Here is a 13,296-nt window from a genome sequence, read left to right on the forward strand (position 1 = left end):
TTCCTGAAGGAACTCTCCTGACGGAATAAATAAAGTACTATCTAATCTAGGCCAAATAGACAGTGATGGGCAAACTACCTGGAAAATGTAGTAAGCTAGGCTACAAGTTACTCTCCATTAAATGTAGCTAAGCTATCCTCAGAGGATTGTAGCAAGCTACACTACACGCTACACTGCAAAAGCAGCGTAAAAATACCCATCATCTCAAACAGGTAAATTCCCAAACAAAATGAAAATAGCTAAAATTGCACCAATTCATCAGACTGGAGACAAACACCAATTTACAAATTATAGACCTGTTTCTTTACTTCCACAATTTTCTAAAATTATTGAAAAACTGTCCAATAACAGATCAGAGAGTTTTACAGACAAACATAGAATATTAGATGAGAACCAATATGGATACAGAGCTAATATTTCAACTACGATGGCTGTAATAGAAATGACAGAAGAAATGACCAATGCAATAGATAGTAAAAAAAAAAATATGCGGCAGCAGTGTTTATTGATCCAACCTAAGCATTTCACACAATTAATTACAATATGTTCATCAAAAAACTAGAACGATATGGCACCAGAGGGCTGGTCTTAAACTGGATAAGAAGTTATCTAACGAACAGGAAACAATACGTGAAGCTAGGCAAACACACTTCTACAACACTAAATATATCCTGTGGTGTACCTCAGGGATCAATACTAGGACCAAAATTATTCAATCTTTATAGAAAATGACATTTGTAAAGTTATAAAATATTGAAAGTTAGTATTATTTGCGGATGATACAACAGTGTTTTGTTCAGGAGAGAACACACAGAAGATAATACAAATAATAACAGAAGAAATGAACAAATTAAAAAGATGGTTTGACAAAAACAGACTCTCTTTGAATCTCGGTAAAACTAAAATAATGCTATTTGGTAACAGTAGAAAAGAAATGTCAAACACAATTACAAATAGACGGAATAGAAATTAAAAGAGTAAATGAAACCAAATTTGTAGGTATAATGATTGGTGATAAAATGAACTGGAAATCTCATATAAAAAATATACAACATAAAGTAGCAAGAAACACGGCAATAATGCATGAAGCAAAACATGTTCTGGCCCAAAAATCACTTCATATTCTCTACTGTTCACTGGTGTTACCATATCTGAGTTATTGTGCAGAAAAATGGGGAAATGGTATGGTACTCAATTGTAATACACTTTTCCACCAGTTGTGGCAGTATTGACAACCTCAAACAAACAAAAGAAGTCACAGAGAAGTTCTGACAAAAGTGGTGAAACTGTTTTTTATGTGCACTTTAAATTTGTCGGCAATTTAGTTAAGAAACTTATTAACTATTAGTTGATGTATTTTAGCAGAACATGATTGTATCCAGTATATGGGTCAAATGCAGAGGACAAATTTCGCCACACCTAGTGTGTGTGTGACAATCATTGCTACTTTAACTTTAAATATATATATATATATATATATATATATATATATATATATATATATATATAAAAAGCACTATAAGAGCACTGACACACTTCTGCCAAAAGATTTGGGAAACAAAGCAGTGGCCCCAAAAATTGACCCCCCTCCCTAAGAAAGAGAATTCAAGGCAGTGCCAAAATTACAGAACCATCAGCCTCATTTGTCACGCTAGCAAAGTAATGCCAGTTACAGTTGAGTTTAGAATAGTTTTGTTGTCTTCACAAGTCTCCCGCTCTCTTGTTTTTTTTCCTCTTATCCGGCCGATCCTATTTGGGCACACGGAAACAACCGGAAAGAACCAAAGTATAAACTGTATAAACCAAGGGTGTCAAACGTACTGCCCGCGGGCCAGATTAGGCCCATGAATAGGTTTTATCCGGCCCGCGGAATGAGTTTGCTAAACATAAAAATGAGCCGAAATGTTTTAATGAAAGAAACGGCTGTTCTGAATGCGTCCACTAGATGTCACAATAGAAATTCTGTGTATCTTTGTAGATCAGGGGTTGGCAACCGCTCTCGCATGCTGGTTCTTTGATCACTCTGATGTGGCTAAGCTGCGTACTTGCCGACCCTCAAAATTTTTCCCGGACGTTGTCCGGATTGCAGTACCTTTCCCAGAAATATCCCTGGGCTAACATTCTCCGGTTTACACCCGCATAATTGTTTTGAGGGTGTGTCATGGTGACAATGCTTTTAACGATCTTTAAAACATTTCGTCGTGCCCGCCTTCACGCCATGCTATCTGCGTGCTGGCAGGTCACATGTAGCATGTGACCCCTGATAGCACACATCATCGACTGCAAGGCATACTTGGTCAACAGCCACACAGGTTACACTGATGGTTGTGGTATAAATAACTTTAACACTCTTACTAATATGCGCCACACTGTGAACCCACACCAAACAAAAATGACAAACACATTTCGGGAGAACAGCCGCACTGTAACACAACATGAACACAACAGAACTAATACCCAGAATCTTATGCATCACTGACTCTTCCGGGTAGATTATACCATACTTACCAACCTTGAGACCTCCAATTTCGGGAGGTGGGGGGCGTGGTTGGGGGGCGGGGTGTGGTTAAGAGTCAACTATTTTATATATATATATATATATATATATATATATATATATATATACATACATAAATATATAAAAAATACTTGATGTGGAGAGGGGGCGTGACGCATGCGTTCCCTGCGGGTGGGGTATGTGCAGGGGCCGGCCACGAAGCGGCAACAGGTGAGTGGATACCTCAGCTGGAATGAGTTATCTAATCACCAGTTCCTTTATTTGGCAGCCCTGGAGACCATGAGGGAGGAAGGAGGCAGAGAGCTGCACAGCAGGACGAGAACTGTTGTGTGGGAGCTGAAAAGCAGAAGTCCAACTGTTGTGTGGAAAAGGAAAATAAAACTGTGTGAAACTCTGAAGCTGGCAGTGGTGATCCTGTCGGTGGTGTCAGAGAGAAGAAGTCCAGCAAAGCTCCTAGAATGTAGAATATATGTAGAATAAATGTATATTTTTCATATATCATATATGTAATATATGTAATATATTATTTTTCATAATAATTGTTTATTGTGAGTGAACTGTGGAGCTGAATTTCTCCCAGGGATCAATAAAGTACATTCTATTCTACATTCTATTCTAGATTGCAGTATTGCCTGTTTAAGAGTGTCACAACATTGCTTTACGGCAGACGAACAGCTTTACGGTAGACGAAAACGTGACTGCTGTTGTGGTGTGTTATTACCGCGCTAGGAGGACGTTAATGAAACTGCCTAACAATAAACCCACATAAGAAACCAAGAACTCGCCCTCCATCATTCTGCAGTTATAACATCATTGGACAGACACGCTCTTTATAGTGTGGGAAAGTGGACGTGAAAACAGGCTGTCGACGCGGAGGGGGCGTGGCTTCCAGCTCCGCCTGAATTTGTCCTGGGAGGTTTTCGGGAGAGGCGCTGAATTTCGGGGGCCTCCCGGAAAATCCGAGAGGGTTGGCAAGTATGGATTATGTCCCCCCCCCCCCCCCCCTGTGCGTCGGTTGAGGTAGGCGGGGTTGGGGGGGGGGGGGGGGGGGTGTATAATCTACCCGGAACAGTCAGTGATGCATAGTATTCTGGGTATTTGTTTGGTTGTGTTCATGTTGTGTTACACTGCAGATGTTCTCCGGATGTCATTCTTCTTTGGTGTGGGTTCACAGTGTGGCGCATATTAGTAAGAGTGTTAAAGTTGTTTAAACGGGTACCGTCGGTGTGACCTGGATGGCTGTTGAACAAGTATGCACTGCAGACACATCAACATGCGACTGGGCCGGTAAGCTGTTAGCACAGGTTGCAGGGGCCATTAAAGATACCACCATCATAGCATGCCCTTATTATTGTTGTCAGGGTGAAAACCAGCCGACATTCACGAGAATAGATGCTCTGAAATTCAACAGTCTCCCGGGAGAATTAGGAGGGTTGGCTAGTGTGATGCCGTCAAGCGGCATTCATATAAATCTTGCAGGTCGCACTAACGTTACATTTTCATATTAAGGTGCGGGCCGCGTGTCTGAGACCTCTGGTTTATACATAACACAAAGCAAAAAAAAACTCTGTTTGCAGTGTTATTTCATTTAAAATTCCAAATGGGTTTTGTGGCTCCCATTGTTTTTTTTATTTTGTAAAGGGGTCAAAATGGGACTTTGAGTGGTAAAGGTTGCCGACCCCTGTTGTAGATGATGCTACATATGGGAAAAAAACAAAAACACAATGTTAATGCAGCAGTCGAGGAAAATTAGCAGACTACATAAATAACATCCTGTAATTTGATGTTGATATTTTATTATCTTGATAGATTGAGAATAAACACCAATAAGTGGACTGATGAACATGATCAAATAATTTATTCAGAAAGTATAAATAACGACTAGAGGTGTCCGATAATGGCTTTTTTGCCGATATCCGATATTCCGATATTGTCCAACTCTTAATTACCCATTCCGATATCAACCGATACCGATATATACAGTTGTGGAATTAACACATTATTATGCCTAATTTTGTTGTGAAATCTGAAGTTGTCTCTGTTTTTAAGTTATTGTGCCGTGATTTTACCAGTCCGGCCCACTTGGGAGTAGACTTTTCTCCATGTGGCCCCCCATCTAAAATGAGTTTGACACCCGTGGTATGAACAAAACAAATACAACATGTGTTACATGAAAATGACAGTGAACTGATCCAATAACATCTAAATAAGAAGTCCTGCACATCATACTGTAAATGACTTTCTCGGGTTGTATTGTATACCAGTATTAGTATAGTACCGCGATACTAATGAATCATATTTGGTACGATACCGCCTCGAAAAAGTACCGGTCCCCCCTTGTCCCCTGTTGTCATGCCGTGTCATTGCTGGTTTACGGGCAGAGGAGCATGTTCGGCAGCGCACACACACACAGCACTTACAAGCAGACACAGTGTGTAAACAGAGAAAGGAGAATGGACGCATTTTGGTCTAAAACTAACAAAGGTAAAGTTATAACTGTAACACCCTGAGGAAGAGGTGCTTTAAGACATTGCAAGCTAGCTAGCAGCTAAAGCCCATTCTGTAGTCGACAATATTTTAGCTACTTCTAAATCACTAATCGTCGCCTCCATGGCGACAAATAAAGTAAGTTTCTTACAAGTATTATCATCACTGCAGGATGAGGAATAGCTAAACATGCTTTACTACACACTGTAGGAAGATACAATAGCTCACCAGAGTCACAATGTAAACAAAGGATCAATCAATCAATCAATCAATGTTTACTTATATAGCCCTAAATCACTAGTGTCTCAAAGGGCTGCACAAACCACCACGACATCCTCGGTAGGCCCACATAAGGGCAAGGAAAACTCACACCCAGTGGGACATTGGTGACAATGATGACTATGAGAACCTTAGAGAGGAGGAAAGCAATGGATGTCGAGCAGGTCTAACATGATCACCACCTTATCGTGGTGGGGCACTTTGCATGTCTCCATGACCCCTAGAGCTATGTCGGCTGGAGTCTTGTACTCCTGGCAGGGTTACCCAAGTCGAACAGGTCGAAGGGTAGAGGCCAGACTAAGAGTGATCCCGAAGACCTCAACGATGGAGCAGGCAGAAGATGGTAGCAGCGAGAAGCACCACAATGGCTGTAAAAGTGGATGAAGGCTAAGGGAGCACACCCCGACAGAAAAGCAAGCTGGTGGCGGCAAGCTTTGAGGCGGTTTCCCAAAAACCTGGATTCCGGCAGCTTCCTGCAGCTGTAAGAAGATGCCGGTCGTCTAGGGTCTCCCTTGCCACTGGAACGATCTTCTTACAATCAAGGTAGTGGCGTTGGGAAAAGCGCACCCTTCATGCCACTCTAAAAACCATCATTGCGCAGGTATCTTCTTTACCTGAGTCTCCGACCCCAAAAGTCTGACGGCGATGGAGCGTCCAGTAACGGGGGCAGGTTTGAATGAGCTGGAAGTTCTTAGCTGGAACTCTGCACGTCAGCGGCACAGGACAACGGTCGTTAGCAGCTGGGATTGAGTGGCAGCTGTTTCCGGCAGACTCCTGTGCGTCTGAGCAGCCCCTATTTAGGGACCGCACTGCTCACCCCAATTGGGGAAAGGCCAAGAAAAGGTGGCCTAAAGATTGCCCACTCAACACAGTACCCGGGCAGGAAACCGCACCTGTCGGGACATTCCATTACGCGGTCGAAATACAAAGATTATACCATTTAGAATTGCAGCATGGAACATAAGGACACTCCTGGATGCCAGTCCGGACAGACCACAGCGCAGAACAGCACTTGTTGCCAGCGAGCTAAAGCCCTACAATGTGGATGTGGCAGCACTCAGTGAGACCCGATTCCTCGAGGAAGGCTCACTCAATGAAGTAGGAGAGGGTTATACATTATTTTGGAAAGGATACCCCATGGGCGGACCACACCTTCACGGAGTTGGTTTTGCAATCAAGAACAGCCTTCTGCTCAAGCTCACAGAATCACCAGTGGGTGTAAGTGAAAGGCTCATGACTCTTCGCATCTCCCTTGCAAAATCCAGACATGTCACTTTGGTAAGTGCCTATGCACCAACTCTGCCATCCAATGATGAAGAGAAGGATTGCTTCTACCAGGCACTCGATGACATCTTCAGTCACATCCCGAGGAGTGACAAAATCATGCTGCTTGGTGATTTCAATGCAAGAGTCGGAAAGAACACGCAAAACTGGAATGGTGTGACAGGCGCCCACGGCATTGGAAAAGTCAACCCCAGTGGCAGGAGACTCCTTAGTCTCTGTGCGGAACACAATCTTACCATCACAAACACCATCTTCCAACAAAAGAACAAATATAAGGCATCCTGGATGCATCCCAGGTCCAAACACTGGCACCTGATCGACTTTGCGTTCGTGAAGAGGGCTGACCTCAAGGACGTGCTCATTACAAGAGCTATGCGAGGGGCAGACTGCTGGACCGCATGATTCTGACAAAGGTCAGAATGCATGTTCGGCCCCTAACACGTCACGGTGCACCTAAGAGGAAAACACTCAACTGTGCCAGACTCTCCAGCAGCGACACCCGTGACAACTTCCGTCGCTCCCTAGCTGAGAAGCTGGCAGACATTGAGCCGCTGATCACCTCAGAGTCTGGGATGGATGAGAAGTGGACCTCCCTATCCACCATCCTCTTTGACACTGCAGCCCAAGTCATTGGTTTCAAAGCTAAGAAACACCAGGACTGGTTTGACCAGAATGCTGGAGAGATCTCCACCCTCCTGTACAGAATGCACAAGGCACACAGAGCCACCCTGAACAACCCACAATCCCAATTCCATAAAAGGCAATGGCAAACCCTTCGTTCTGAGGCCCAAACAACTCTCAGAAAACTGAAAGATGATTGGTGGATCTCAAAGGCCAATGAAATCCAGTCTCACGCTGATAGAAATGATATGCACAGTTTCTATGATGCAGTGAAAACAATCTACGGCCCCAGAAACTGCTCCCTGGCACCTGTTAGATCTGCTGATGGAACATCTTTAATCAAGGATCAGGCTATGATAGTGGAGCGGTGGGCTGAGCATTTTAACACCGTGCTCAACCAGCCTACCCCAGTGGACCCAATTGTCCTTGCAGAGCTCCCTGAACATCCTAGCTTGCCAGATCTTGACCTCCCCCCAACCTTCAAAGAAATCCTGCATGCAGTCAAAACCCTGAAAAACAATAAATCCCCTGGACCCGTTAGCATCCCGGCTGAACTTCTCAAGGAAGGAGGCTACCTCTGTACACGGACACTGCATCTCTACATTTCAGAGGTGTGGAGACGAGAGTGTGCCCCGCAACAGTGGAAAGATGCCAACATTGTGACCATCTACAAGAACAAAGGAGACAAATCCATCTGCTCCAATAGTAGGGGTATCTCTCTGTTGGCCATTGCTGGAAAGGTCCTTGCCAAGGTCATGCTCCGCAGACTCATCCCCGCAATATCAGAACGGGTCACCCCAGAGTCGCAGTGTGGTTTTCGGAAGGACAGGGGGAGAGTTCACATGATCTTTGTGACACGTCAGCTCCAAGAGAAATGCCGGGAGCAGTACAAACACTTGTTCATTGCCTTTGTCGACCTTTCAAAGGTATTTGACAAAGTAAACAGGGACATACTGTGGCAAGTCCTGAAGAGATTTGGGTGTCCACCCAAGTTTCTCACTATCCTTGCACAGTTCCATTCTGGGATGATGGCCCGAGTGGTAGTGGGAAGACACCGCTCAGATCCCTTTGGTGTGAAAACCGGAGTGAGGCAGGGCTGTGTGCTGGCTCCAGTTCTCTTCAATATCTTCCTCGTCTGTGTCACAACACTGCTACGTAGGGGGATGGAGGAGCAGGCTGGAGTTACCATAGACTTCAGGCTTGATGGTAACCTGTTTAACATTAGGAGGCTACAGGCAACTACCAAGCGGACCTCAGAGACCATCATATAGCTGCAATACGCCGATGACTGTGCCCTGGTTGCCCATACACCACAGGCTCTGCAAAACATCCTCTCGGCAGTTGTAACTGCATATACCAGAATGGGACTGACGATCAACACCCAGAAGACAGAGGTACTCTGTCAGTCTAGTGCTGACCTCCCACAAAGCCCCACAATAACCCTCACAGCAGCAGGGCAACAGCTGCTCACGGTGCCCACCTTTAAATACCTGGGGAGCATAATGTCTGACACCTGCTCAATGGATGACGAGATCCAGAACCGCCTCCAGCAAGCATCAGCATCTTTTGGTCGTCTAAGGAGAAGGGTTTTTCAGAACAGCAACCTCAAACTCCACAGGCAGCTGCAGTGTGGAGTCCATCATGACCCGACATCAACTCAGGTGGTTGGGGCATGTCATCCGAATGCCCAGCCATGGACTCCCACGCAAAATCCTCTATGGTCAGTTGCACCTAGGCCAACGCAGTGCTGGTGGGCAGAAGAAGCGGTTCAAAGACCAAATGAAGACCACACTGAAGAGATGCCAGATCAACCCCTCTTCACTGGAGGAACTTGCTTCCTGCCGAGACCTCTGGCGCTCCCACTCCTCACAGGGAGTGGATTATATAGAGGAACAGCGCACACAACACCGTGCAGCAAAGCGTGCGAAGAGGCATGCTTGCCGAGCCACCCCTGCTCCCCCCAGCACCTCCTTCACATGCCCGGTCTGTAACCGCATCTGTGGATCCAGGATCGGACTGTTCAAACATCAGCAGACTCACAAATAAAAGAAGATGGTCATCATCGAATCGATGGACAACCATAAGCAAGCCACCAAGTACAGGAATGTATCTCGTCGATACTATGATTACATCGATATTTATCATCACAAAATCTTCTTTAGTTTTTTTATTTCATATTATATTTATAAAGTCAGGAAATATGTCCCTAGACACATGAGGACTTTGAATATGACCAATGTATGATCCTGTAACTACTTGGTATCGGATTGATACACTAATTCGTGGTATCATCCAAAACTGATGTAAAGTATCAAGCAACAGAAGAATAAGTGATTATTACATTTTAACAGAGGTGTAGATAAAACATGTTAAGATATAAAGCAAGCAGACATTGACAGTAAATGAACAAGTAGATTAATAATTAATTTTCTACCACTTGTCCTTAATAATTTTGACAAAATAATAGAATATAAAAGACACAATATGTTACTGCATATGTCAGCAGATTAAATTAGGAGCCTTTGTTTGCTTACTTACTACTAAAAGGCAAGTTGTCTAGTATGTTCACTATTTTATTTAAGGACAAACTTGCATAATAAACATATGTTTAATGTACCCTAATATTTTGTGTTAAAATAAAGCCAGTAATGCATTTTTTTGTGGTGCCCTTTATTTAGAAAAGTATCAAAAAGTACCGAAAAGAATCAACATACATTTTGGTATAGATTCCAGACTTTCCATACATAAATAATAAAACCAGACCAGATGAAATGTTACACTGCTTCAAAAAAAGTCTACACGCCACTGACATAAACCTCTAATAAATAGTGTGTGGCTAAACGGTCTCGTTTTCATGAATCAATCAATCAATGTTTACTTTTATAGCCCTAAATCACGAGTGTCTCAAAGGGCTGCACAAAGAGATCCCACATGATCACATATAATTAGTGCTGCAGCTATCCATGATCTTAGTAATCAACTAATCCATTGATTTATTTGCTCAATTAATCGAGTAATAAAAAAACACACATTATAGCCTCAAAGCTTCTTTGAGGGAAAATAGTTGAAATACAAAATGATATTTCTGGTAATTTTGTCTGTATACATACTGTATACCGTATTTCCTTGAATTTCCGCCGGGGCGCTAATTAATTTAAAACATCTTCTCACTCCTGCGCTTATCAAAAGGGATGCGGTAAAAGTAAGCATGCGCTAATTATTTTAAAACCTCTTCTCCTTCCGGCACTTACCAAAGGCATGCAGTAAAAATTTGAGTGTGATGTAAGCTTGGACCTTAAATCTTACTGAATAGCTCTTAATCTTCTTCCCTTTATGCGATTTAAAATTACAGGTATTGAAATCAGCCTCCTCCATTTTCAAAATGATCACTCGTGACGTCATGAGTTTGACCAGGCGGTGATACTATCCATCCATCCATCCATCCATTTCCTACCGCTTATTCCCTTTTGGGGTCGCGGGGGGTGCTGGCGCCTATCTCAGCTACAATCGGGCGGAAGGCGGGGTACACCCTGGACAAGTCGCCACCTCATCGCAGGGCCAACACAGATAGACATACAACATTCACACTCACATTCACACATTAGGGCCAATTTAGTGTTGCCAATCAACCTATCCCCAGGTGCATGTCTTTGGAAGTGGGAGGAGCCTATCCCCAGGTGCATGTCTTTGGAAGTGGGAGGAAGCCGGAGTACCCGGCGGGAACCCACGCATTCCCGGGGAGAACATGCAAACTCCACACAGAAAGATCCCGAGCCTGGATTTGAACCCAGGACTGCAGGACCTTCGTATTGTGAGGCAGACGCACTAACCCCTCTGCCACCGTGAAGCCCGCGGTAATACTAAGCATGCGCTAATTATTTTGCCAAGCGAGTCTGACCCGGCAGTAATTCAAGGCAGGCACATACTATATGCCCTGTGGCAATTCAAGGAAATACGGTAATTGTAAGCATTTGACAATGATGATGTTGAATAGTTGAAAAGTTTACATTAACTTTGACTATCTAGTGAATTGGAATTGGCTCTCTAGACTGTTTCATCTGAGAATGTATATGTATTTGTCTGTGGAAACATCGAGTGTTCTGAATTTGTGCACGTCTGTAGACAATAGCCAATTAAAAGGTTCCGCCTATCAATCATCAAACTGTACCGTCAATCAAAATTATTAGAGGGGAACTGCACTTAAGCATTCTAAAATAACATCCAATTTAGAATTAGTTGATTAACAAAATGTACTCAGCAGTCTTTTTATTTGATCTCCTTTAAACATGCTGGGGTTTTTTTCCTCTAAATTTGACATGTAATAATGTCTGTGGAATAATAATAAGAATAAGAAAAACATATTCTGTAAGCTTCTTAATATTTACAGGTTACAAATTGAGAGGCAATGTATTTAAAAGTATTAAGACATTTAAAAAGGTACGAGTTGGAGGCAGTGCATCATCCCAATGAGACAATTTACTTTCTTATACATAATATGTTTAAGAATAGTGTTAATAATCAAATATAAAGTTAGTAAAGATGTGAGAGTAAGAAGTCAACAAACCTTTTATGTGTAACACAACTTGATGTTTCTTGAAAACAGCGTCCAGTAGCTGATTGTCCTCCTCTTTTCTTTTGGAAAGTTCCTCCTCACACTTTGCTCCCGTTCTTTCGCACATTTTCACACAATCACAACACTTTACACTCACATTTGATTTCTACTTAGCGAAGTGTTGATAACGTCCGCGTTTCTTTGTTAGCAGCTAACACGCTAAGCTAACAAGCTAAGCTAACTAGCACGTGACGCTTCTCAGCTTTATAGTCCTGACTAGCAAAGCAACGAAAAGATTCTCGCAGACTGAGACGTTCTACCCTGAAATAAATAATTAAATATGTCTCTTTACGACATAAATATTTACATCATAGCGAACAAATAACAACACTAACTTATTAGCGTCCGCCTTCACTTCTTTGTCCTTCTTCCATGTGCTTTTACGACAGTTGGCACACTTGACGTCACGAGACGCCGCTGCTCTGCTCTCGCGAGATGTTTCGTGCTTTAAAAAAGCGATATAATAAATTGTATTATCTAGTAGTCTTATATTATGTATTGTTATATTTTTCAGAAATATGTTAAAATATTATAGCACTATAAGTACTCTTAACGTTAAAAAATAGACTTTATGTGAAATATAACCCCTTAATTACGACATGATGCCAGCAAAAAAGTGACTTGCAGTATCTTCTAAATTATTGACACATATTTTCTGCTTTATAGTTGCTGCATCAATATTGGAAAAAATTAAAAAATATAATACAACTTATTCAGTACTGTTGACTTGTTGCAATACCTTTTTAAAACCTGGAATCAGCCCAAAAACTAAACATTATGGCACTTAACATAAAGTGATGTGGAAAATATTTACTTACTGACACATCTTTTCTGGAATAAAAACAACCTAAATCTCAGTTATTTTAATGAAATAAATCATATTGAAGTTCATTATGTTTTTTTCAATACTCCAAATTACTTTTTGGCAAGCGTTACATTTTGAAGTCTTTTAAAAGGGAATTTCAACAAGTATTGAATGTACTTTATTATGATGCAAAACTCTCCCAAGTGTGATCCAGTGAAGCAGAATAGATGTCAGTCACAAGACTTCAGGTGTTTTTTCCCTCTTTGATCATTTGCACAATACAAGGGCGTCATCTACTGTACAAAGAATGTTATAACATGTAATAATACAACATTTCTATTTTTGTTTGTCGTCAGACATTCAGTCGTTGTCGTTCTCAAAAACATATGCAAGTATTTTGCGTCATGTTTGCTGAGGTAACAATGAATGGATGTATAGTGAGCAGACAACATGTGGACACAGCATATGTGGCGCCATTCTTCTTCTCTTATTGTGTTTACACACACAATTATACATGATATGTACATATACAAGTGTCTTTTATTACTAATAATTAGTTCAAGTTCAAGTTTATTGTTCTTCGGTCAATGGTCAACAAAGCAAACAAACAGTTGTACATTCATAGATTGAAAATAAAAAGTTGTACATTCAGAGATTGAAAATTAAAAATGTTACAGACCGAAAGGGTTT

At 42.1% G+C, this 13,296-nt stretch overlaps 1 protein-coding gene across 4 annotated transcripts in view; it reads right to left on the reverse strand.

Annotated features, from left to right (window-relative positions):
• The window catches only part of LOC133547256 (oocyte zinc finger protein XlCOF6-like), a 60,708-nt gene extending 48,510 nt beyond the window's left edge, over nt 1–12,198 (reverse strand). For all 4 annotated transcript variants that reach the window (XM_061893024.1, XM_061893028.1, XM_061893027.1 and 1 more), the window contains exon 1: nt 11,754–12,198. In XM_061893024.1, the coding sequence (XP_061749008.1) occupies nt 11,754–11,868 (115 nt within the window). In that variant the 5' untranslated portion in view covers nt 11,869–12,198. The remainder of the gene's footprint in view (nt 1–11,753) is intronic.
• Nucleotides 12,199–13,296: the final 1,098 nt, after the last annotated feature.

Source organism: Nerophis ophidion, unplaced genomic scaffold (genome assembly GCF_033978795.1).
Source record: "Nerophis ophidion isolate RoL-2023_Sa unplaced genomic scaffold, RoL_Noph_v1.0 HiC_scaffold_83, whole genome shotgun sequence".
Lineage (NCBI taxonomy): Eukaryota > Metazoa > Chordata > Actinopteri > Syngnathiformes > Syngnathidae > Nerophis > Nerophis ophidion.